General features: G+C 39.2%; 1 protein-coding gene across 9 annotated transcripts in view; it reads right to left on the bottom strand.

Moving 5' to 3' along the window:
• The window catches only part of DGKI (diacylglycerol kinase iota), a 470,612-nt gene that overhangs the window by 304,210 nt on the left and 140,455 nt on the right, over positions 1 to 25,947 (bottom strand). For 8 of the 9 annotated variants that reach the window (XM_055347199.2, XM_031013291.3, XM_055347198.2 and 5 more), the window contains exon 2: positions 9,726 to 9,834. The exons of the other annotated variant lie outside the window; for it this stretch is intronic. In XM_055347199.2, the coding sequence (XP_055203174.1) occupies positions 9,726 to 9,834 (109 nt within the window). The remainder of the gene's footprint in view (positions 1 to 9,725; positions 9,835 to 25,947) is intronic. 9 annotated transcript variants of the gene reach the window in all.

A 25,947-nucleotide genomic window follows, 5' to 3' on the forward strand; every position in this document is an offset into this window, starting at 1 on the left:
GCAGAAATATTTACCAAATGGCCAGGAGCAGTGGTTCAAGCCTGTAATCCCAGCACTTCAGGAGGCTGAGGCAGGCAAATCACTTGAGGCCAGGAGCTTGAGACCAGCCTGGACAACATGGTGAAACCCCAACTCTACTAAACATACAAAAATTAGCCAGGCATGGTGGCGGGCACCTGTAATCCCAGCTACTCAGGAGCCTGAGGCATGAGAATTGCTTGAAACCCAGGAGGCAGAGGTTACAGTGAGCTGAGATTGTGCCATTGTACTCCAGTCTGGGCAATGTATCGATATTCTGACTCAAAAGAAAAAGAGAGAAAAAAAGGAATATACACTAAATGACATTTGCTGGGAAAAAAATACCAAGTGTCACCCATCTTTTAAAATAAATGTACTTCTTCAGATTCAGATAGAACACATTTTCCTTTCAGGGCCTAGTGACTCAAATAATTCTGGGGTAAGAACAACCAAAATTTGTATTGTGACATGTGACGTAGGTGCTTCAGGATCCAAGAAAGGTGCGTCCAAGTTCTGGACCACAGAAGTGAGGCAGGAAGGGACAAGAGAAGGTGAAAGTCACTAGGGATATAGATGTCAAGGGCTTCAGGACAATGCACAGGGAGACCCTGGCGGTAGGAGTGCACCATCCACATCGCCCAGTGCCTCAAAACCATTCCTAAAGGGAGAGCAACACTGACCAGGATCATTGCCCTCTACATCAAAGGGTGGACACCTGTTCACCAAAACTTTTTCTTCTCTACTGGTAATTTTTCCCTGTTGCAAGTTCAATTTTTTCAAGGAAGTCAATGGGAAAATAGGCTTCACCTCACAGTCAACCTTGTGGGACAACAGCAGATGCAAGAGAAGCATAGCTATGGGTTCAGACCCTAAAAGTTTTCAGATAGTGATGGATGATGACAACACTTTAAAAAAAGTAGAAAGGCACTTCTTCGCAAGGTATCCTGAAGAAATCAATCCACACAACCTATTCTACTACTGGGAACTTTTCTCCAACTCTAAGTTATAACCATTTATACAGAATAATGCCTTTTCATTTTGTTATTCTTTAATTTATTCAACAATTCTTTATTCGATAACACTGGTGCCAGGCACCGAGATTCTGTGTTAATCAATGGAGAAAAATCTACCAGAGAAGATGGAACTAGATGCATAATAACAGCAGCCAATATGAGGGAAACCACAGCAAAATCCCACTAACTACTTTAGAAAGTGAAGTCTAAAATGAAGCAGTGGGTAAAATGTCAAAACCTACTGATAGGGCCGGGCGCGGTGGCTCACGCCTGTAATCCCAGCACTTTGGGAGGCCGAGGCGGGTGGATCACGAGGTCAGGAGATCGAGACCATCCTGGCTAACACGGTGAAACCCCGTCTCTACTAAAAATACTAAAAAAAATTAGCCGGGTGTGGTGGCGGGCGCCTGTAGTCCCAGCTACTCGGGAGGCTGAGGCAGGAGAATGGCGTGAACCCAGGAGGCGGAGCTTGCAGTGAGCCGAGATCGCGCCACTGCACTCCAGCCTGGGCGACAGAGCGAGACTCCGTCTCAAAAAAAAAAAACAAAAAAAAAAACAAAAAAAAAACCTACTGATAAAGCAATGAGCTTTCAGCTCCAAGAAAGTAATCTCTAAGCCCATGGAACGTCCTGCCTGATAAAAGTGTTTTTGTTTGTCTGGCGGCCTTGGGCCATAAGGTATCAGCTTGACCTCCAGAGGGGCTAGAGGTTAATGTCAACCAAATGGGCAGTCAACCCTGTCTACAGGACAAACCCCCACTTAAAACTCTGGACATCAAGGTTCGAATGAGCTTCCCTGCTTGGCACTATGCCATGTATATTATAGCACATGGTTGCTGGGAGAAGTTAGCTAGTGAACCATGATTCTACTTGGAAAGGACTGTAATAAACCATAAATGTGAGTATTAATGGCTTTCAGGGAGTTCTATGAGTGTTTCTAGTGAGTTACTGAAGCTGAGTGTGGTCTTGGGGGTCCCAAACTTGCAGCTGATGTCACAAGAGAGGGTAGTCTCAGGGACTCTTGAATCCTGCATAAAGTTGTCTAGACTGGGTGGCATTAGCACAAGAATGCAGTAGACAAATGAACTATTTTTGTTTTCTTCCTACAATTCTCATGAACCCTTCTCCAGCTCCATATTAATTAATGTGAGCTTTGGAGTCAGACTTATTGCCCAATAGTTGTATGACTTAGGGCCCTTCTCACTTTCCTAAACCCTATTTTACTCATCAGTCACATAAAAATCACTGTACCTCCCTTACAGGACTACAATGATGTTTAAACATAAAAATGCATAAAGCCCAATGTTCCGCATAAAACAAGAAGTTAATAGATGTTCATTGTATTTATCATTGTTGCTGTTACTCTCTAGTTTCCCTTCTTCCTCCCAATCCACAGATGTTAGCATTAACTACGTTTCTCTCCTTGGTCTTTGTGGCCAAGACTGCTAGCCAGTCCTCAAAATAATTATTTCTCCTTTTCCTGGACACATAGTTAGACTTTATTTCCCCAGTCTCTCTTGCAATTAGGTGTGGCCAAATTCTGAACAGTGAAACAGAGCAGAAATTCCAGACTTGTTCCATTAAATCCTCCCACATACATTCCTCCATGATTTTTTGTCTTACTGGTCAATTGGGAAGTCAGCCTTTTGGAATCCTCTTGGTGAGATGTCAGAGTGATCCTCAGCATGGGTCACTGAATAGCTATGTGAGAAAGGGCCTGACTACCCAGCCAACCACCTGGAATAGTCTTGGTCTATGACATAGGTGAGACACTCTCTTGTATTAAGCCATTATACATTTGAGTCTTTCATTTGCTGCAGAGCCTCATTTACCCCAGCAAATGCAGGCCTCTTCCCTTTGCTTTTATTTTTGTCTAGGTTTCTTTTCATTTCTGAATATACCCCCAATTACTTACTATACGCTGGACAGTGCATCTAATTTCAGAGTCTTGTTTTCTTCTGCTCTGAACTCTGACACTCTCTCCGATTTATTTAACGTTAGTATAAATTTAGTTTCCCCCAAAAGACAGCCATCATTGTGCCTCTCCCTTGTTCAGAATGCTTAGATGTTTCCCTATTTATAAAATAAAATCCAAATTCAACCTGGCATACTAGACTCCAATAACAGCATCAATCACTCTTTTATCCTTGTCACTCTTTTATCCTTGTCACTCTTTTTGTTTGTTTGTTTGTTTTTGAGACAGGGCCTTGCTCTGTTGCCCAGGCTGGACTGCAATGGCATCACCACAGCTCACTGCAGCCTCAAACTGCTGGATTCAAGCAATCCTCCCACCTCAGCCTCCTGAGTAGCTGGATTACAGGCGTATGCCAACACACTGGGCTCCCTGTCACTCTTCTTGAAACATACCTCGCATTTCTCTTTTTGGTGCCACGTTTTTGTTCATTCTACTGTCCCTACCTGGAAACATCTTTCTCTCTTCTCTACACATGCATCTTGAAATACCATCTCAAATAGTATACAACTCAAAGAGTATCCATCTGTGCCAGACAGAAAAATAACTCTCCTATTTCTAAACAAAGATAACACTTCTTCTGTACTTGTGAGTGCTGAGACTCACAAGTCTGTATAGCTATATATATATTTACATTGATAGATTTACATCGATAGATCTATTCATCTAAGAGTGGAGATTCACCTAAATAGACATAAATACAGATTTCTAGATATAGGCATGTTTTCTTGCTCAAGTGCTACTGAAATTCTAGTAATGGTTATAGGTAAAAAGACAAAGGTGAGGTGAGTGTTTGAGACTGAATAACACAGATAAAGAGTATGCTCACACAAGAAGCAAATACTCCACACAAAATGAAGACGCTTGCTTATAAAAGTGTTTTGAAACAATGAGAATTATAAATATGTATCCTATGTAAATGTCCTTACAAAATCAAAAAGGAAAAAGAGTGGATTGCCTCCCCTTGAAAATCTTCAAGACAAGAATTGATAACACACCATGTTGGATGTTTTAGATTTGTGCTGTACAATATGCAGATGGCTACTGAGGACTTAAAATGTGGTTAGCACTAATTGAGATGTGCTTCTCTTTGAACAATTCACAGCAGATTTTGAAGATTTAGTGTGAGAAAAGAATGTAAAACATCTCCCTAATAATTTTTATGTTGATTATATGTTGAAATAATATTTTGAATATATTTGCTTAAACAAAATATGGAATTAAAAATAATCTTACCTATTTCTTCTCACTTTTTAAAGTGTGGCTACTAGAAAATGTATCATTACAGCTCATATCTATTTCTACTGGACAGCGTTTGTTTAGATAATCACTTGCCTTGGGGCAGAAGATTAGACTGAGACACTTCTCACAGGTCTGTGAAGTTACAGAATTCCATGATTTCCCTCGGCAGCCAGGGTGATTTGATTTAAAAACTCCCCCGTTCTCAGAAAATAAAGGAATGGTGAGAGTCCCTGAAATTAAGGCCGATTTGTCCCTTCATTTACGTGGCTGACCAGGACTGGGATCGTCACTGATTTATAGTGAGTAGTTCCTTACGCGCTGCTCAACAAACAGTCTCATTTATCGATTAATCTGACTTCAGTTTTTCAAAATGGGGCTGGGAGTGGGGAAAGATGTGGGGCTGTGGGTGATGACACTCAGACCTGATGAAGAGGGGGGCCTGACGCCCAAAATTAAGGTCCAGGTCTCCTAGGACTCACAGTAAACACGACTGAAATGAGAACATGCACACACACGAGCACGCACGCACAAACACGCATGCACACACACACCCCTGCCTCCTTCTGGCTTTTCATTCAAGGTTTCTAAAGATAAGATGACCTAGTTTCATAACCCAGTTTAAACCAATCCCACATGAAGACTCTGGTTCCTTAATCTTGTCCCTGAACCAAACTGTGAGGCAGTGCACCAACTGTGTGATGTTTCTATCTGCCTCAGAGAAAGGTTTCTTAGCATCGTCAACTAAAGGAAAGGAAAGGTGGTTTGGACTGAAGATCTGGCTTTGTTTGTGTTGAGGCTCTGTTTTCCACAGCTCTTGGGACCGAAGAAAGTTTGCCAATGAGGAAGGAAAACAAAATAAAATCAAGGGTGCTGGGTTTAAAACCAATGTGCCCTTTAAGAAAGATCTTGGTGGCTTTTCCACCACTGTTCAGGGCGTTGTTTTAGGCAGTGTAATGGGCAAAAACAAATTATGAAATGGTGGGGACAGATGGGAGACACACTTCCTGGGCTCTCTGCTGCAGTACTACAAACAGGGAAGAGTGCTGGAAGTCCAAATGAAGTCTCCACTGGAAGGGAGACATGTGACATTTAAAAGAAGATACACATTATCTGTGGAACAGACAAGCTTCTAAATGGACTAATTCACTCTAAACTGGGAACTTGGAATCCATCCCAGGAGATGAGAATATTTTTTCCTTTTTAGGCATTACTTCCTTCCTTTCTAGTAATTTAACTTGTTTTACCCCAACTGGCTTGGCTGACAGGCATCATCCAGTGTCAGAGGGGGCAGCTGCTGCAGGCTGTCACTGTGGAAGTGAAAAGATGATGTTCTTGTGAAGAGTAGGAAGGCCAAAGTACTGTGTGTGCCTTAAGATCTAACACAATGCATTGAATTAGGAAGGAAATTTAAAGACAGTTACTTGGGATTAAAACGGCATAAATCCATTTATTTTTCAAGCAGACTTTGGAGTCATGCCTACCAAGCCTTTCAGGAACTAGATAGAGATTATCTGAGTGCTTGTCAACTCCCAGCTAAATATCCCCTTCTCACTGACTGAGCAGAAAAACTGTAATCAATTCATCCCCTGACATCAGTAACCAAGCAGCTACTAGGTCTATGATGCTGCGCTCTCCACTGTGAAGAGAAAACAAGCAGAAAACATTGCCCCTCCTTTTAAGCAGCCTGAAATCTGACAGCCACAAATAAGAAAGTCAAACAAAAAGCACTAATTTGGTTCTACGGTTTGTAAGACAATGCACTACCAACAGAGAGGTGTTGTGAGGACACAAAGCAAAGACTACATCAGATAAATAGAATCGGTTTGATTGAAAAGATGAGCATGGCTTGGCAGACAGCAAAAGAGAAAATCTCTAGAGGAAATAATTTTCATACTGGGTAGAGCCCAGTGTCCACTGCTGTCAATAGAAGACTCAGGCATCATACTGAAGACTGATCCAGATACTCTCCACACACCACTGCAGGTTCTATCCCAGACATGCACGGAGGAAAATGACTGTGCACAGGCAGCCTCAGTAAATATCTATTGCCAAAAAATCTTCAAAGAATGAGCCCATGTGGGACAGAGAATCCTAAAAGTCATAATAAGCCATTTGAGTAAAACACAGCAGGAGAGAATGTTTGGGATTTTGAGAAACAAGCTAAAACTAAGAGAGAGAGACTGTATATATCACAAACAGGGAAATGAGAACATAAAAATGGAATGCTTAAAGAAAAGTATTAAGTTAATGTACCCAAAGCATAAAAACTGTCTGCTATAATAGCACCCTCCTGGCCAAGAAGTGCAGGTGCCTATAGTCTATGCGCACTAAATCAGTGCTCACCTGTGTTTCAGGCACCCCACAAACAGACTTCTCCTCAAAGCCTTTTGCCAAAGTATATCTAGGAAATACTTGTGTCCCTTCAGATGACTTTGGCACATAGGCTAGTGTCAGAACATGGCCCTTTTGGGATTCCACAATAAGTAGAAACTTGCGGACTAAGATCCTAACTCCAGGTTCACTCTGACTTTGCAACTTCAGACACACCGTGAACAGTTTTTTAATCTTTTTCCTTACAGATGAAGGAAGAAGAATAGAGTAACATAAGCCAGAGAATCATAGTAGTAGAGGCCTTTGAGGTGACCCCCATTGATTCCCCTGAGCCAAAGCGTTACAGAGCAGAGAGAATTTCCACCCAAGAGTCAAGTGGGGAAAGGGAACAACAGGACCCTCGTCGTCCCTGCTGGACCCCGTCTGCCACTGTGGTCAAGACCTTCAGAAGCACAACTTAGCACTACTGGGGCCCTCTACCTTATCAAAGACAAGAGACTGGAATTCCCCCTACCTTTTTTATAAGCTGCTGCCACCTTCCTTTTTATTTGAAAGAATCAAAGAGGCTCCAACCCTTTTCATTGCTCAATAAATAGTAATACTGAATTAAATAAAGATTGCTCATTTCCATACATTGAGTCCAGAAGAGTAGACTAATGGTAGAAGATGAGGGAATCAAACAAGAGAGTGGAGGAGACGGAATGGCACAGAGAGGTGACTGTTTTTGCACCTTAAACAGAACAAAGAAATCCCTGGCTGGCTCCTTGAACAGAAGAGCATACTAAAGTAATACAAGTAATCTAAAGTTTTAGCCAAAGAAAAAGTCACTGAAATATTTTTAACAATCGGCTTTTTCCTCTTTTCTGAAACAAACGCTTTACACGATTGTAATAAATGAGTGTAGTGTGTTGGTCACGGTTTGCTTTCTGTTTGCTGACACCAAAATCAGCCCACAAAGATGTTGGTTTTTTTCCAGAGTAACATCTCATAACTCCTTACACATCAGATCTCTAAGCCCTCAGATGGACTGTCTCAAGGAAGGGCTTTCGGTTTTCCCACCATTGTTAAATGTTAGCTAAGTGTTTCATGTCATGCCATACTTTCAACAGACCTCCAAGATGGGGTACCTACAATCAAAGAAAAGGGGAGAAGAGGGAGGGATAAAAGATCACTAGGCACAAACCCAGCCTTCATGCCTATTTGTTTTTCCCTCATTCTGTACTGCAGCCTCCCACCACTGGCCAAAAATACCATTTTGATGAAATATTAGAGTACATACCTCTCTATAGGAATCAGAAAATAATACCTTGTGCCAAGCTCTGGCTCAGGCAGGACACTTCTTTTAAAAAGCATTTTCTGATAACTATTTCCAACATCAAATGGGAATGGAATGTCCTTTTGTTGCATTCCAGTGACGTCCTCATTTCCCTGTATTTTCGTGTTGATTTCCTTTCTGCCCACAGGATTCTAAGACCCTTGAAGGCAGAAACCGTATCTTCTTCACCTCAGAATCCCAAGTAACCAATATAGATTCTAGTACAAAGCAGAAACTCAACAAATGTTTGATGAATTAATGAATTCATCAATTACTTTAACAAATAAATCTGCTGGCTGCACAGTTTACAAAAAAAACTTTTTCACTTATTGTCACATTTGATCCTAACAACGTCCATGAAATAGGGCCACGATTATCCCCATCTACAGATGAGGACGTTGAAGCTGAAAGAAATCAGTGACTTACCTAATGTCACACAAAAGGGCAGAGAAGGGATTTAATGAATGTTCGCCTCTAAATGATTAAACTACCCCTGGAATGTCTCACCTCAAAGAAGGCCCTGCTGCTGCAGACTACAGGGTTGTTTGGAACATCGTGAATATCAAACCAACTCTTTCGGTTCCTTGAAACATAATACACTCTCATCATTGCTCCATGCATACCTCTCTTAGGTTTTATTTATGTTTATGCATTTAATTGTTTTTAATTATGCAAACACTGGTGCAAATATACTCTATTGTGGGTTAAGAGTTTATTAAATAGCTGTCCTGGAATAAAGAAGAAAACTCCAGGAAAGGAATATTCTTTCCATACACCAATTCAACAGGCTCAGGCAGCATCTGAACACTCTCAGGGTAACAATATCTCCACCAAGGGAAAAGCTGTAGTTCAAGCACATCCAGTCTTTTGCCAGGCACTTCATAAATGTGGGCAGCATTTACACTGGTATGCATCCAAGATGTAAAATAAGGATATTAATAAGTGTGTGCTGAGAGGAGAGGAAGAAATGCTATAATACAGAGGATATCAAATCATGGCATGGGTTACCTTCCCCCTACCCCACCTTTCTCTTTCATATGGAGAAAAAGAACATGGATTATCCCTTCTATTCAGACTCAACTAAAAGTGCTAAACAAGGTTCATCATCAGGGAAGGCTGGCAGAACTTCAGGGAAGCCCTTCTCTCCCTTGATACCTTTTCCTCATATTGCTTCAGGAAGGGACAAAGCCTTTGGGTCTACAGTTAGAAACAGTTACTCGGCCAAGAACTTGACTCACTAAAGACTCTCAATAAATGTGTTTAATCAACTAAAGAGTTTCAGACTATAATCTTCAAGTCAAGTTAATAGTTTTTGTGAGTGTGTTATGGTTAAAATGTTAACATCAGCTCATATACCCAACCTACTGATGCCAGACCCATCTGCCTTTGGTTAAGGGAGGAAGGAAAAGCAATAGAATGACATGAAGTGCCTGTAATCCTCTGGGAAAAAAAGCACCCAGAAAAACTCAGCTCAAGCTGAGGAAATCAAAACTTAGATTGCGTGATGTTGCACTAAGGGTAAGCTCAATTCATCGTCAACTTGGCAGAAACCAATAAAGAGTGCGCACGAGGTACTTTTTAATCTTACAGCTGCAGTAATACTTCAAATGATTCAGGAAGCTTTTATCTTAGTCTTGAACACATCTGACTTCATATAAAGGAGTGATGTTCATAGGAGTTTGAAAATGGAGCTACAGCTAAGGTATCTGAGGACAGGTCAACAGGCAATGTTGAAAATTATTAAGCAAGTTTTCCTTGTAACTAGAGGAATCCTGAGAATAAGAGACATAAAACATGCACTGAAGTGATGTTTAAATGAAAAAGCCAACACCTACACTCCAGTCCAAAGTCGCTCTGGGCTCCTTGGCTGGACCATTTGCCACAGGAAGGCTGAGGGGATGTGCAGGAGCCAGATGCTGGAGGCCTGCCCGGGAGATTGCTTTCCTGCAGCAAGAAGAAAAACAAAAACAAAAACAAAGAAAAACCAACATCAGAATCTCATACAGAGCTCAAAATTTCCCATGGGGTAGAAACAATGCCTGAGTTAGCCTCTTCCACATCTGAAAATCTTTACCAACGTATTGGAATATACCTCTCTAAAGTGCATGGTGTCCAAAGAGGGTGGCAGGTCCCAAAAGACAGGGAGGTCAAGGGGACCACTGTGGGGAAATAGTGCTTCAGAACCAAAAATTAAAATATAATCCTCTATTCAGAGTAGAGGGAAAGAGCAAAGGTCTTGACTCTTCATTTATGGAAAAAGACCTAGGGTTTGGGCAGCCACCATACTTGAACAACTTTAAGATTGCCAGAGACTAAAAGCAAGAAAAATGGGCTCGTGAGGTCTCCTACTGAAATTCCTCCATTTGCCAGCAAAGCACTCTCCAAGCTGGTTACAGCTGAAAGTTCACTGTTATTTTGCTTTCCTCTCAGGAATATCATCCTTTCCCTATCCTCCTTACCCCCGCAGAGGACTACATGAGCTTGAGGTTCTAAATGGGAAAAGACTGCTTTGCATCTGCCAAGAAATTGCACATTCAATATCTTACCAAGACCCACAGTAAGATAAAGCCTAAAAACACTAATTAGATTTTAGATTTGTTGAGTGGAACGTAACACAATTCACGTCAGAAAGGAGGGTATGAATTGGGAGAGGTTGAGATAGTCAGCCCTGATCTTGGTCTGCAAAGAAATGAAACAAGAGGGGCTACTTTAGCAAAGCAAATATGATCATTGCTGAGCAAAGGGAAGGGAAGAACGGTTAGAGCATAGTGGTGAGAATAAGAACAGCAAGAAGAAGAAAAAAAAAGCAGAGATCACCTAGGGAGATCTGTGGGATCATCAGGAACCGTGGAAGTTCAATTTCTGAATGGCCTCACAAAAAATGTCTCACAAGGGTCTAGAGCTTAAACATGAGCGCTGATTTGTGATTTAACTAAGTCGCTCCCTAGAAGGGAGAGGCGCTTTTCCCCTATAATAATATCTAAGTGTGGCCTGAGAAGTACCTGAAATAGAATCAGGAGGGTCTTGTGATGCTGCAACTCTGAGTCCTGAATCAGTTGGAGGGTGAGGCACAGGAAGCTGCATTTACACACACTCCTAAGGTTCTCTTCTGTGCACTAAAGTTCTTAGACTTTGCTCTGTGGGAGCATGTACATTTAAGCAGCGGGGACCACAACTTTCCAAAGCCCATCAAGGGGAGCTCTAAAGAAAACATCAGCAATTGCATTATTTACTTTATCTTCATTTGGCTGTCTTCAGCTAATCTCATATGACCTGAACACTGCAGTAAGAATCTGCCATCTCTGAGATGAGGCCTGCAGATACCCTGGATCCCCAGAAAGGCCCAGATCCTCAGACTTCTCAACCCCTTGGACTACACAGAGGAACAAGGCTCCAGACAGTGGAATGGAGAAAAGGAAAGCAGTGATGGCCAGATCTGTGGTGACTCCCATCACAAATGAGTCCCCAAAGGAAAAGAAACTTGCCCCATATAAACGGGAAGGAATAGGAGCAAAATTTAAAAGCTTTCTTGAACCCTGAAGGGCAAGTAATCTTTTCATCCTGCTCAGTGACCTCTGCAAACTCCCTCCAAAAAATAATTTGTAAAGTTGAGCAAGATGAACAGTAGCCCCCAAGCCTGAGGAAACACTGAGTAGAAGCCAGTAAGAATCCAGGATTGTGCAACCATTAATCAATTACCAAGTATGTCAGAGAGCTCAGCAAGTGTCTAGACCTTTGGGTTTTGTTTTTTTTTTTTGTTTTTTTTTTTAAGTCTCTTGTATTCCTATACAGGAAGTCCCAGATATAGTGGGTAGGTCTTCAGTAGTTAGAAGCGATCACATCGAGCTTGCTGGTAGCCTACTTTCAAAAGCTCCCACTGGGTAACAGACAATTTACTTGCTTTATATAATCCCCGAAAGGGTCATTATGAAGATGGAGGCCTTTAATGATGACACAATATTCTCGTTCCTCACTTTCACCAAGGCAAATAATTAGCAACATCAATTTTGGCCCCTCACCCCAAAGCATATTCCATATCATTGAGCAATAAGAAAGTAACAGTGGAAGAATCTTATACAGTGATCTTTCATCTCAAAACAGTTTTCCTCCACCTATGTTGAAGGAACTTCTTTAGCATTTTTATTAGGATTTTCTCTGTCTTTGAAGGGCTCTGTATGGGGACTCTGAGCTACAGTTTTCCTTATAAGAAAATCAGATCTCTGAAGAGTTAGAATACACAGGTTCTACATTTGATTCCTTAACAGTCACCACAACCTAAATTAAGTGTCCTTACAAAAAATACCAAACCACACCCAAGTGCAAACTCTTAGAATGGCTGAAGAATTTCTAAATCTTGGTTTAATGAGAAAAACACAGATCTTTCATTTTTTCATTAACTGTCCCAGACAGTTTTGATACAAAAAAAATTTTTTAAGAGAGGAAACAAAATGCTACTGTCAGGCACCAGTAGAAACCACAGGGCAAATGAGTTTAACTCATCAGAACTTGTAGACTCTGACCACCAAAACCCGATTACTCTTCCTAATTAGGACTGCCAGGAGGAGCCAATTGCTGAAATAATCAAATTAGGATTCAAGGATGCAAGCCACGTCTGTCTATGAAAGATAATGTGGCTATATGATAAAGAGACATACAAACATTTAACCCTGAAAGAAATTACAGTCAAATCACACTCTTTTCTAGCCTGGGAATAGAAACAAGTAAGGCCTTTTTGTTGATCACTTATTTCTCTTTGTGGATACAAATTTAAGGTTGGTTTTATGTCTACACACATAAACATTAATTAGGAGAAAAAATAAGTAAAAAATATGAAAGTGGCTGCCAGTTTGTAACTCTAATTGCCCTCACAAAAGGACATACAAATAGAAAAAATATATTTAGGTACAACAGGGTGTACGAAATAACTTCTGATTAGAACTTTCCATTCTTTTAAATAACCATGGGAGAAAATCCTTTTCTCCAATAATTCATACATGCATACACATTTTCTTCCAAAATAAGAAAATAGTTTTATTATATCTCAGACCTCAAATATAAGTTAGTGAAAGTTATTTTTCCATTTGAATTTATCTTGCTGGTAGATGACGAATTTAAGAGTCTAGTAGAACTTGGTGTGTGGTTGGGAGTGGGATGAGGGGGCAGTAGTTTTATGCTGCAATTTGCTCCTATTAAAAAAAAATCAATGGGGTTTCAACTTGTTCTTTCCTTCTGCTCAGAATCCTCTCAAGCCCACAGTCAGCAAAACCATGAAATGCCAATGATTCTTTCTATTAATTTCACAACAACGCTTCATAGGAAATGGCTATAATCACAAATGCTTCTTTGAAAAGAACTGTGATATTAACTGTGAAATAGATATGAAAAGAAAATATCCTATAATGCAGTTTCAATAATACAACATCACAGTTAATATCAATTACCTGAAAGACCTCTAACATATTTAAAATATAAAAGCCATTATACATTTTAAGTAGCATCATATTATTTTCTTCACTTCATTCAATAAGACTATAAACTCCTAAAGGACAGGGCTCAATCCATCTACTAATCTTAATTACATTCCAGCCCTGGGGTAGACACAGTCTATATTCAAGAAATGCTTTCTGAGTTAATGAATGAACTTGACCAAGAAGCTAAGCAAAACAGCTTGCTGATTAGATCAAGGGTTGAGAAATCTGATTAGGATGATTTGAATTATATCCCAGGCCTTACATTTCAGTGATATTCTTGCCTGAGAGAGTCAGAAATCCTTCATAGCAGCTCTTTAAAAATAAATGCAAATAAGGTAGAATCCAGTGTTAAGAAGCCTAAGAAACATCAAAACGGCTTTGTGTGGTCAACATTAAAATGGAATCCCTTTGCCACATTCGTAAAGGGCATATGATAGTGTTAATATTTTTACAATGTGTTTAATGAAACATGTGGCATATACTCTTCATAAGTAGAAATTTAAAAATTTATGGAAGGCCGGGCACGGTGGCTCACGCCTGTAATCCCAGCACTTTGGGAGGCCGAGGCGGGCAGATCACGAGGTCAGGAGATCAAGACCATCCTGGCTAACACGGTGAAACCCCATCTCTACTAAAAATACAAAAAATTAGCCGGGCGAGGTGGCAGGCGCCTGTAGTCCCAGCTACTCAGGAGGCTGAGGAAAGAGAATGGCATGAACCCCAGGGGGCGGAGCCTGTAGTGAGCGGAGATCGTGTCACTGCACTCCAGCCTGGGCGACAGCTAGACTCCGTCTCAAAAAAAAAAAAAAAAAAAAGTATGGAAAACATGCAAATAAGCCAGAGATACCCTTTTCTAATTACCCATTTTGCAAATTTCTCTCAATTTCCTCTGGTTCCAGTTTCAGTCTGATTGTAGGTTTATGTGGCTCCCATTTTCTATCTATCCTCATCTTGCCAGCTTCCTCTCTGGGTGATGCTGCACGTGAGAACAGAATCAGGATTCTTCTTGCAGAGCAGAAAAGCACCAGAGAATCAGGAAGTCTCTTACCCAGAACACCTCCTAAAGATTGACACATTAGAGACTGGTGAACTCATCCTGTTGTTCTAGAAAAGGAACCAGCTGTCTAAGAAGTTACTCAGTGTCTTGGTTTGATTCCCCAAGAGAGTTCTTAATCACCTTGTGTGTTGTTGTCTTTTTTCTTATACCATATGGGCACTAACTTTGCTTGTATTCAAAGCAGCTCACAGTGCTTTTTGGTTGACTTAGACAAGCTGCCTACAATGTAAAGGATAGTCCACGCAATAAAAAAATTGTCCCAAGCCCCGCACAAACTTCACCTCTGATTTATGTCAGGGAACAAATTGTGCATAATTATTTGAGCCTAAATCCTACTTCATATTATATATGAACTCAAAGTACTTTTTGATTATTTTAATGTACATTGAAATGTTGAAGGATGTAATTACTATTGAACCAAAAGGTTGTGTTTTGTTTCCTAAGAAACTCATCCCATTGAGTCACTCAAAAAATCACTTTTGGTATTGAATCTTCAACATAATAGACAACTATTATTCTATGTTTGTTACCTTCACAGTGATTCTCCAACATTGGTACTCAACCTTTGCCTACCATGGGGTTAAAGAATCAGTCCATTCAAAGCCCTCCAGGTATTTCTAATGTGTATCCTGGCTAGGAACCACTGTTCCACACAGATGTGCAAACATCTGACTACTTCATTGTCTGTTAATGTGACTAAGCCCAGGCCTTTACATATTGAAATATATCCATTCAACAATGTATTTACCGAATGTCTATTTTATGCCAAGCACTGTTCTAAATGCGTAGGATACAAGAACAAATAAAACAGACCCCAATCACTGCTGCCTTTGAGAAGCTTACATTTGAACAGAAAATACATTTTGCCAGGCACTGAATCTTTTTACATATTTTATGTATCCCTCGCAATAATAAGGCATGATCCCTATTTCATAATAAATTTCCCATTTTTTTATAATAAATGTTCTCCATGGAGCTTATGGAGAACACGTAAGCTCCATGTCTAACAACACACAGGTAAGAAGAGGTCCGAGTAAGATTTGAATGGAGGCATCTAACTCCAGAAGATATATACTTAACCATTTCACAACCTGACACTTTTATAAAATGCTGACAGTACACATATACATAGCAAACCAGACGTACTATAAAATTCACCTTTTCTATACTACTTTTCTAATTGCCTTGATTATAAATTTCCTGTCTCTAGAACAAGAATGCAAACTTCTACCAGCAAGAGGACATGTTTACTAGGCATTGGAGTGCAGAAGTTAAGCACACACCTTACCTTACCAATTAATGGTTATGTAGTCAGATAGCTTGATGTCTTTAGCCTCAGTTTCCTTATATGTAAAATAAAAATTGTGCCTAACTCAGAGAATAGTGGAAAAAAATTGTGCAGGATGCTTGGCACAGAGTAAGCACAATCGATAGTTGCTGCTATTATTGTTCGTACACACATCAGCGGGCCCCCACAGCACCAGCCAAAGCTAGGTACATGGTAAATCTCTGAATAAATATGTGCTTTTTGATTGCTCTCAAACAGTCTAAGTTCCCTGGACACTTCTGTTCATTCAACAAACATTTGACAAGCTTCCACCACGTGTCAGGCAGTTCAAAGGGGTTATTCAAACAGAAGATTTCCTCTTCTAGTCAGTAAATAATTCCACGGTTGCCAAAGGAATCATTCTTCTTCCCTGCCTAACCCATCTTCCTAATACAAAATCAGAAAGCACCGCACACTTTCCTCAGACAGATTTACCATCATATTAAACACATGCAAATGTGCAATCCAAATGCCATTGGAAGTATTTATTATATTCATGTAAATAAATGCAATGCCCAAAAGACTTTTTTTTTTTTTGCTTAATGTGTAAAAATGGCCGGGCAGCTAAATGCCCCTGAGAACTTGTGAACTCATTTCTCAGACAGGATTTACTTCCCAAGTGTAACTTTCCTAACCACATCCATAAGGCAATACTGGTACGGGCTTGGCGTGGGATGTGGCAACAAACCTCATTTTAAAACATGGTAAGATGACTTCACTGAGATTCTCTCCAGAGTTAATGACATTCTTCTCCTTATGGTATCACTTGAGGGAAAAAGTAATCCTTGAGAATGGAGAAAAAGTAATCATGCTGTTATGGGCTGAACTGTGTCGCCCCAAAGTTCCCATGTTGAAGTCCCAATTCCTAGTACCTCAGAAGGTAACCGTATTTTAAGATAGGGTCTTTACAGAGGTCATCAAGTTAAGATGAGGTCATTAGGACAGGCCACTAACCTAATATGACTGTGTCTTTATAAAAAGGGGAGATTTGGACCCAGACACACACATAGGGAGAAAGCCATGTGAAGATGAAGGCAGAGATCTGGGTGATGATTCTATGAGCCAAGGAACACTGAAGATTGCCAGCAACCACCAGCAGCTAGGGGAGAGATTCTCCCTCACAGCCCTCAGAGAGAACCAACCCTGCCGACATTTTGATCATAGACTTTCAGCCTCCAGAACTGTGACACAATACATTTTGGTTGTTTAAACCACTCAATGTGTGGTACTTCATTATGGCAACCCTAGCAAATACACATACTTCAAAACCACACCCAAAGTTTGAATTTAGCATGATAGGGTTTGGCTAACTTCAAAATGCTGACTTCTCTTTTCCAGTTGCCCCCATGAAACCTTGGATGCCTTCCCATAATAATGCTACCCTTTATAAACTAATAATACTTAAACAGAAACACATTCCCATGAAAAACATCATTCTCTTATACATAGTAGTGAGCATCTGACCAAGTTTTATTTAACTCACTAGTAAAGTAACAAGTAGAGAAGACAAATGCAAAGTCAAAGTATAAATAAGAAATTGAGATTGATAAAAGTCAGGAAAGAAATGCCTAAAAAGACTGCTGAATTAGATGTAAGAGTAGTTTACACTCTATGAATGAATAAGATCTTAACCTCTGTGGCATTAACTTCTCTTTCAGTCTATAAAATCATAAAACATCAGCTTTTCACAGGTTAACTTCTAGCCTTCCAGAAATATAAACTATCAGCACCTCTATCAGTTTTGGATTATTGATAATACTCAAATGTATAGAAACAACAAAATTATAGTACCCAAGAGTATCAGATGAGAGTCAATTACTAAATAAAAAGATTCTGCTTTTATTGGAGGAGACTAATTAGAATATGCTCCAGTAAAATAACATCTTAAAAAATAAAACAATAACAATTTCCCTTGTCAAAATTTAGAATAATTTTATTGTCACTACTCATGGTTCAAACTATTAATTAGAATTCCTTATGTAGCTTTATATATCTATATCTATATGTATATATAGCTATCTAGCTATCTATCTGGAGATATCTATATATATATAGATATCTCTCCAGATCTCCAGATAGATAGCTATAGATAGATAAACAGATAGATAGATAGATACAGATATATATAGATATCTATATATATCTCCAGACAGATATCTATATAGAGAGATATATATAACTCCAGATATATATAGATATAGATACAGATATAACTCCAAATATATGTATATATAAAACTCCAAATATATATATATATATATATATATCTCCAGATAGATAGATATATAGATAGATCCATATCCTGGAAAATATCTTGAAATAAATTATCTTACCTTCAAAGCAATAATAATAATTTCTTGGGTACCTAGTATGCATTGGAAATTCTTTTACCCACTTTCTTTCTGATTGGAAACAGACTCTCAGATAGAAGTTTTCAAGAGGTTTACTGAAGAATGCTTGTCAGGGATTAAAGGAGGCAGGATTAGCAGAGTGAGAAGCTGGACTATGAGATAGTTGTAACGGAAGCCTCAGTTGGCCTCACAAGAAGTTCTGGAGCTGGATTGCCCTTCAGGATTGCCCCAGTTTAAGGTAAAAGAACGAGACTTTCAAACTTTACATCAACCAGTCTTTGAGTACAGGCAGCCCCTGGGGAGAGTATAACCATGGCAGAGATCTTCTTGTGTCAGAGACAATACCTGGGAAGGGGCTCAGATGTGGACCAGCAGCAGCCAACCCTCCCAGCAGCGGGGAAATGAGTACCTTAGTTCTGAGAAGCCCTGTGGGCAGCAAACCACAGCACACCTCTAATATGCATAGCAAGTTTATGAAATGGATCGTTTTGCTATGCCCATTTTATGAATGGGACAATTGATATTAGAAAGTTTAAGTAATTTAGGTAAGCCATACAGTGAATCAGTGATAAAACCAAGACTGGGGCCCAGATGTCTGGCTCCAAAGGCTCTCTCACTCTGTATTCCCTCTGAATGGAAGGGAGAGAGAAGGGCCACACAATAGAAAGGAAGGGAAGGATCCACAAGATGGTATAAGACCAGGGCATGCAATGGACTAAATGCTGTCCATGAAATGCTATCTTAGTCTGTTTGGGCTGCTCTAACAAAGCACCATAAACTGGGAGGCTTATGAACAACAGACATTTATTTCTCACAGTTCTGGAGGTTGGAGAACCCAAGATCAAGGTGCCAGCAGATTCAATGTCCGGTGAGGGTCTACTTCCTGGTCATAGAAGGTGTCATTTCACTGGATCTTCACATGGAGGAAGAGGCAAATGTGCTTGCTTAGGTCTCTTTTAAAGGGACACTAATCCCATTCATGCAGACTCCACCCTCATGACCTATTCACCTCTCAAAAGGCCCCACTTCCTGATACCGTCACCTTGGGGGTTAGGATTTTAGGATTGAGAGGGGGCATAAACATACAGGCAAATGCCCTGGTATGGGGTAAATAAAGAGCATGTTAAGAACACAGTCTAATGCTCAATTGGAAGTTGCTGCACACTGTCATGGAAATGCCTCCTTTGTCTCCTCCATATTTCCCACCTGGACTTGTACCTTCAGGGAAGTCTACTTTTTGCCTTAAAGGCAGTGAGGTCTAATGAACATGGAAATTGGAGAAGGGGCTGAATTTTATATCCAGGTCAATGAATACAGAATAGATTTTGCCTACTGAGATAAAAAGATAATCCAGAATTGAACAAATTTAGGAAAAGCATTAGCCTGGGAACAGAAATAACCTTAAGAACATAAGCCTTTTGGGACTTCAAAGAAATTTTAGGGGAAAGGATTTAAATTTCCACAGGGCTGTTCCCAGTAAAACTGACAAGAAAAGTATATCATTAGCATCCCACTCCCCATTTCGATGCTAGCACACTTGGTCCCTTCCCCCTTCAATTTCACCTGGACGCCTATACTGTCACAACCACAGTCTTGCAAAACTGATGGTATCGCTGACTAGACAACCCCCACACAAGGCTGTCAACTGAAGGCAACTGTCCCTCATAAGGCTATCTGTGTTCTCAGAAGGGACTCATAAAAATGAAAAAATCCTGCATGACCCTAAGGAATGGAGTCAAATGACATTCAAAGTAGTTAAAATTATTTTCCTAAGCTGTAATTCAGAGTGCCATAGATATAATGGGAGGTCTGTAGTGACAGGCAAAGACCTAACTACCTATTTCGATGTCAGCCCTAGGCACAATGGTTAAGCCTACAAAGACCCCAGAGCACACCTATGTGTTGAGGAGACACACTGCCAGGGTGTATCCGTGCCAGTTGTATCAGTGAGGCGAAGGTCCTGGAAGGAAACAGAATTCATCCCAGATGATTCAGGTGAAGATACTTTAGCAAAATAATTACTTAAAAGTAGAGCTGGGGAACACAGCATTACCTGATCTCAAGACCTGCAATATAGCTAAAGAAACCAAGAGCGTGTGGTTTTGGAGAAAAGGGATGTGAAGGTACCCAGAGACAGATGAATGGTTGTCTTGGTGCAGTGAACTGAAAGTAGTACCAAAAAATTTAAATCTCAGCCTTTTCCATAGCAGATAAAGGAAGTCTAGCCTTATCAATCTCTTCTCACATTTCTTATTTTTCAAATTTTTAAATCACATTTGCAACTCTACCAAATTCTTTCTGATACCAACCTGGCTCTCAGCTATATCTTTTAGTGCTAAGTAAAAAATAAAGTGCCATGGCAGAGCGCAGTGGCTTATGTCTGTAATCACAGCACTTTGGGAGGCCAAGGCAGGTGGATCACCTGAGGTCAGGAGTTTGAGACCAGCCTGGCCAACATGGTGAAACCTCATCTCTACTAAAAATACAAAAACTAGCCAGGCATGGTGGCGGGAGCCGGTAATTCCAGCTACTTGGGAGGCTGAGGCAGGAGAATTGCTTGAACCTGGGAGGCAGAAGTTGGAGTGAGCTGAGATCGCGCCATTGCACTCCAGCCTGGGCGACAAGAGTGAAGCTCCGTCTCAAATAAATAAATAAATAAATATAATAAAGTGCCTTATTTAAGGTTTAATAGGAAGCTGGTGGCAGAGCCACAAAGAGAAGTCAGGTTTCTTCATCCAGCCCAGCTTGTCTATATTCCTATCATATGGCCTTTGTTCATCCTATCCAGTTTGGCCTGCAGATATACTTGTTCTTTTAATTTCCCCTACCTCACTAGCAACTAACTCATCATTAACTAGACTCTAATACTTCACGTGTATCCTGCAGGCCTACTTGCAGAAAAAAAAATTGATAAGAAAAAAAAAAGTCCTCAGTCTGATAAAGAATACATATGAAAAATCTATAAGTAACATCATACATAATGGTACAGAACTGAGTATCATCTCCCTAACATTCAAACAAATCTGGGAGTCTGCCCTCACCACTTTTATTCAACATTGTAATGGAAGTTCTAGCCAGTGTAAAAAGAGAGGGAAAATAAAGTTAATAATAATAATACAGGCATACATATTGGGAAGGAAAAAGTAAAATTATCTTCATTTGCAAATGTCATGATTACATGAAATTCCAACTAATCTGCAAAAATCAACTCATTCTACAATATGAGTAAGTTTGGAGTCATAGTGTACAGACACTATATACAAAAGTCAACTGTATTTCTGTATATATGCAACCACAAATTAAAAAATAAAAATTTAAAAATACTGTTAACAATAGCACTAAAAAACATGCATTATTAAAGGACAGATGCAATAAAATATTTGTAAGACCTTACACTGAAAACTATAAAACATCACTGACAAAAATTAAAGATGTAAATAAACATACCATATTTGTGTATTGAAATATCAGTACTACTAATATTAAGATATCAAACCTTCCCAAACTGATACTTAAAATCAACACAATCTCTATCCAAATCCAGGTGATTTAAAAAATGTATATAGCAATAAAAAAAAAACATAAAATAGCCAAATAACCTCGATAAAAAAGAAAAAGTTGGAGGGAAGACTTTCACTACCCAATTTCTAGACTTATTATAAAGCTATAGAAATCCAGAACATGTGCTATTAAAGAAAGAATTGACATTTGATCAATTGAAAAGAACAGAGATTCAAATATAACCCCCACATGTACAGCTTCAACAGAGGTATTGAAACAATCCAATGGAGAGAAGGTCTTTTCAAGACAAGATGCTAGGAAAAAAAGGTTATTTACATGGGAAAAAATAATATTGACCCTATCTCACATTATACAGATAATACATCAAGAAGGATCACAGATAGAAACCTAAAAGTTAGAATTATAAAGCTTCTAAAAGAAAGCATTTTAAAAAACTGAATGACCTTGGAGTTGGCAATGATTTTTTTCAAGATAGGATGCAGAAACTTCTAACCATAAAAGAAGAAATTCATGAATTCAACTACATCAAAATTAACATCTACTTATCAAAAGAAGTAAAAGACATGTCAAGCAATACTTCTACTTACTCAGCACCTCCTTCCTATTTCTGTGCCTCTAGCAGGAATAGCAGAGCCATACCCCTGGAAAGCTGCTCCTCCACAAAAGCAGTAAAAACAACGGCAAGAATGGGCAAAATCATTTTCCTCAGAACTCTTGAGATTATTTTTCAAGAAATCCTGCAACAATCTGAGAAGCATTTGGTCACGAAAAATAACTAAACCTCAATAAGAACAGTGATTTTTGTGGCATTTTAAGTTGCCCTATCCCCATCCTTATCTCTCAGCTCCATAGCGGCACTGAAAACCAACAGCTCCTTGATCCCAGTAAAAACCAGCAGCCTAGCAGCCACTGGAAAGGGCAAAATACATTTGGAGCTTCCCAAAAAACTATGCTCAGACAACTGTCGTAATGTGCCATGTCTGACATTCTCTGAAAACCCCCATTCCATGGCTTGTTTTTCTTCAACCTGGCTCAGACTCCACTCAGCACTTTCACCAGCAGCATTTGCTGAAAACAATCAGTTATGAATTTTTAACACCATAGTGGCCTAAGATGATGATAACAACTGGGGCAAATAAGAAACTAAGCAAAAATCTTAAAAGGAAAAACTGGAATTAAGCTGTACACATATGTTGTTTCAGAAAGCTTCAACATATTCCTAAAAATTTAGAAGACCATGCACAGGTGGAAGACTGTTCTCAAACTGCTATAAAGAACTACCTGACAGTGGGTAATTTATGAAAAAAAAGAGGTTTAATTGACTCACAGTTCTGCAGGTTTAACAGGAAGCATGACTGGAAGGTCTCCGGAAACTTACAATCATGGCGGAAGGGAAAACAAGCACTTTCTTCACATAGCAGCAGGAGAGAGAGGGAGAAGGGGGAAGTGCCATACACTTTTAAACCATCAGATCTCATGAGAACTCACTCACTATCATGAGAACAGCAAAGAGGAAATCCACCCACATGATCCAATCACCTTCCACCAGGTCCCTCCTCCAATGTGACATGAGATTTGGGTGGGGACACAAATCCAAACCATGTATAAGACTGTACACATGCTCAGGAAAAATCTGAGAAGGCCCTAATGTCTCACTTCTGGCTAAAAGGGAGGCATTACACAAACAGGAAGTGATGGCCAATGCAAAGTTGTAAACCATCTTACACATGCCTGAGTGTTGAAGACACGCCCCACTATTCATACAGAGCCACTTGAAAAAATTGGGGACACTTACTGTACTCAGGTATTTAAGAAAGTATCTGTCCAATAATTAGATCATTAGATGGCCACTAAGCTAACCAGAGACTTCAGTAGTCACACACAACATAGAAAATAGACTTTACAGAATTAGTCAACAAACAAGCAGCAATGACAATACTACAATCAGCAACATAAACAAACACTGGAGAGAAGTGAGAGAAGATCCGATTTCCAGAGTTGTCACATTATATTATTTAAAAGGTCCTGTTTTAAATAAAATTTTATGAGATATGCAAAGAAACAAGAAAGTATCATGCATACACAGGAAATGAGCAAGTCAATAAAAATTTTTTTGGAGAAGATCAGACATTTTTTTAAAATTGCAGGCCAGGCACAGTCGCTCACACCTGTAACCCCAGCTAAGGGGTTACAGCTGGGGTTTGGGAGGCTAAGGCAGGCAGATCACTTGAGGTCAGGAGTTTGTGACCAGCCTGGCCAACATGTTGAAACCCCGTCTCTACTAAAAGTACAAAAATTAGCTGGGTGTGGCAGCACATACCTGCAGTTCCAGCTACTCAGGAGGCTGAGGCAGAAGAATCACTTGAACCCAGCAGGCAGAGGTTGCAGTGAGCCAAGATGGTGCCACTGCACTCCAGCCTGGGGAAATAAATAACAGCACCTATATTAAAAGTATTTAAATGATTAAAATAAACCATGTCTAAGGAGCTAAAGGATACTATGAGAGCAATGTCTTATCAAATAGAGAATATCAATAAAGAGATAGACAATATTGAAAAGGAGCCAAATAGAAATTCTGAAGTTAAAAATATCAAAACTGAAGTAAAAATTCACTACAGGTGCTGGACAGCAGATTGAAGCTGGTAGTTGAAGGAATCAGTGAGCTTGAAGATAGGTGAATTGTAATTGTTCAATTAGAGAGACAGGAATAAAAAGGGGATGAAGAAAAAAACAGATCTTCAGAGACCTGTGGCAGACTGTCAAGCATACCAGCATATTCATAATAGATATTCCAGAAGAAAAAGGAAGAGAAAAGGGGGCAAAAAGAATATTTAAAGAAATGACAGAAAATTCCCAATCTTGAGGGGGAAGAAAAATATTAATCTATACATTCAACAGGCTCAACAAACTCTAAGACAAACTCAAAGACCTTCACATCTAGAAACATCATAGTCAAAATGTCAAAAGTAAAAGATAAAGAGAGTATCTTGAAAGCAGCTAGAGGAAAATAAATCATCACATCAAGGCATCCTTCATACTAATGGATGGTTTCTTCAGAAAATATGGAGACCAGAAAGAAGGCAGTGAGATGATATGTTATATGTGCTGAAAGGAAATAAAAACAGTAACTGTCAACCAAGAATTTTATATCCAGCATGACTATCAATCAAAAATGAAGAAAGAAATTCTATGTGGATGCTTCACAAAAGAAAGATAAATATGCCCAATAAGCCCAGAAAAAAATGCTCAATACTTTAGCTATCTGGGTAATGTAAAGTAAATCCACAATGAAATGTGATTTCATTTCACTAAAATAAAAAGACAGAGAACACTAAATGTTGGCAAGAATGTGGAACAACAAGAACTCTCATATATTGTTGGTGGAAGAATAAAATAGTAAATCACTTTGACAACTATTAAACAGTTTTTAATGCACTTAAACATAAATATGCAATATGACCCAGAAATTTCACTCCTAGATATAAAAAATTATATATAAATATTCATAGCAGCTTTATTCATATTAGTAAAGAAAAAGAAAACAATTCAACTGTCCATCAATAGGAGAATGGATCAAAGAAACTATGGTATATTTATAAAGTGAAATACTACTCAGGAATAAAAAAGAATGAACTACAGATACTTCCAACAACATGAATGAATCTCAGAAACACTATTCTGAGTGAAAAAAAATGGGACACAGAAAGAACATATTGTATATGTATTATATATAAAGTTAAAACTAACCTATTGCAGTAGTAATCAGAACAGTGGTTGCTGAGTGGAGGGGAGGTGGCTGATTGGGAAGGCACACAAGTTAACTCTCTGGAGTGATGCAAATGTTTGATATCTTAATAAATATATAGGTTATACAATTGTACACATTTGCAAAACTCATAACTTGCATTTAAATATACCTTAATAAAAATTACAAAAAAGAAAAAGGCATGTAAATTAATAGACAAATAATAAATATTTATTGAAATGATAGCTATTATTATTAAACAATGGAGGTCAGTATCCATGAACATAACTTGTTCCTTATTTCTCTGATATTCAATGTGATCATGAAATTAAATATGGAACATGCAGTAAAGATATAACCCTGAGGGAGGGTCAGGAGGAAAACAATAAAACACTTACAAGCATCTTTATTTATGAGCCCACAAAACAATCATTTGGAAACTCATCTTTTTAAGCTAACTTTTATTGCATTCCTACTAGGCACCAAGCACGCTAGTCTATTAAAACTCAGGTCTATGCTAATTTTAATAGTGGAATCACCACCCAGATTAGCAAATATTCAGAAATATTTGTCTTTTTTAAAGA

Source organism: Gorilla gorilla, chromosome 6, assembly GCF_029281585.2.
Source record: "Gorilla gorilla gorilla isolate KB3781 chromosome 6, NHGRI_mGorGor1-v2.1_pri, whole genome shotgun sequence".
Taxonomy (NCBI): domain Eukaryota; kingdom Metazoa; phylum Chordata; class Mammalia; order Primates; family Hominidae; genus Gorilla; species Gorilla gorilla.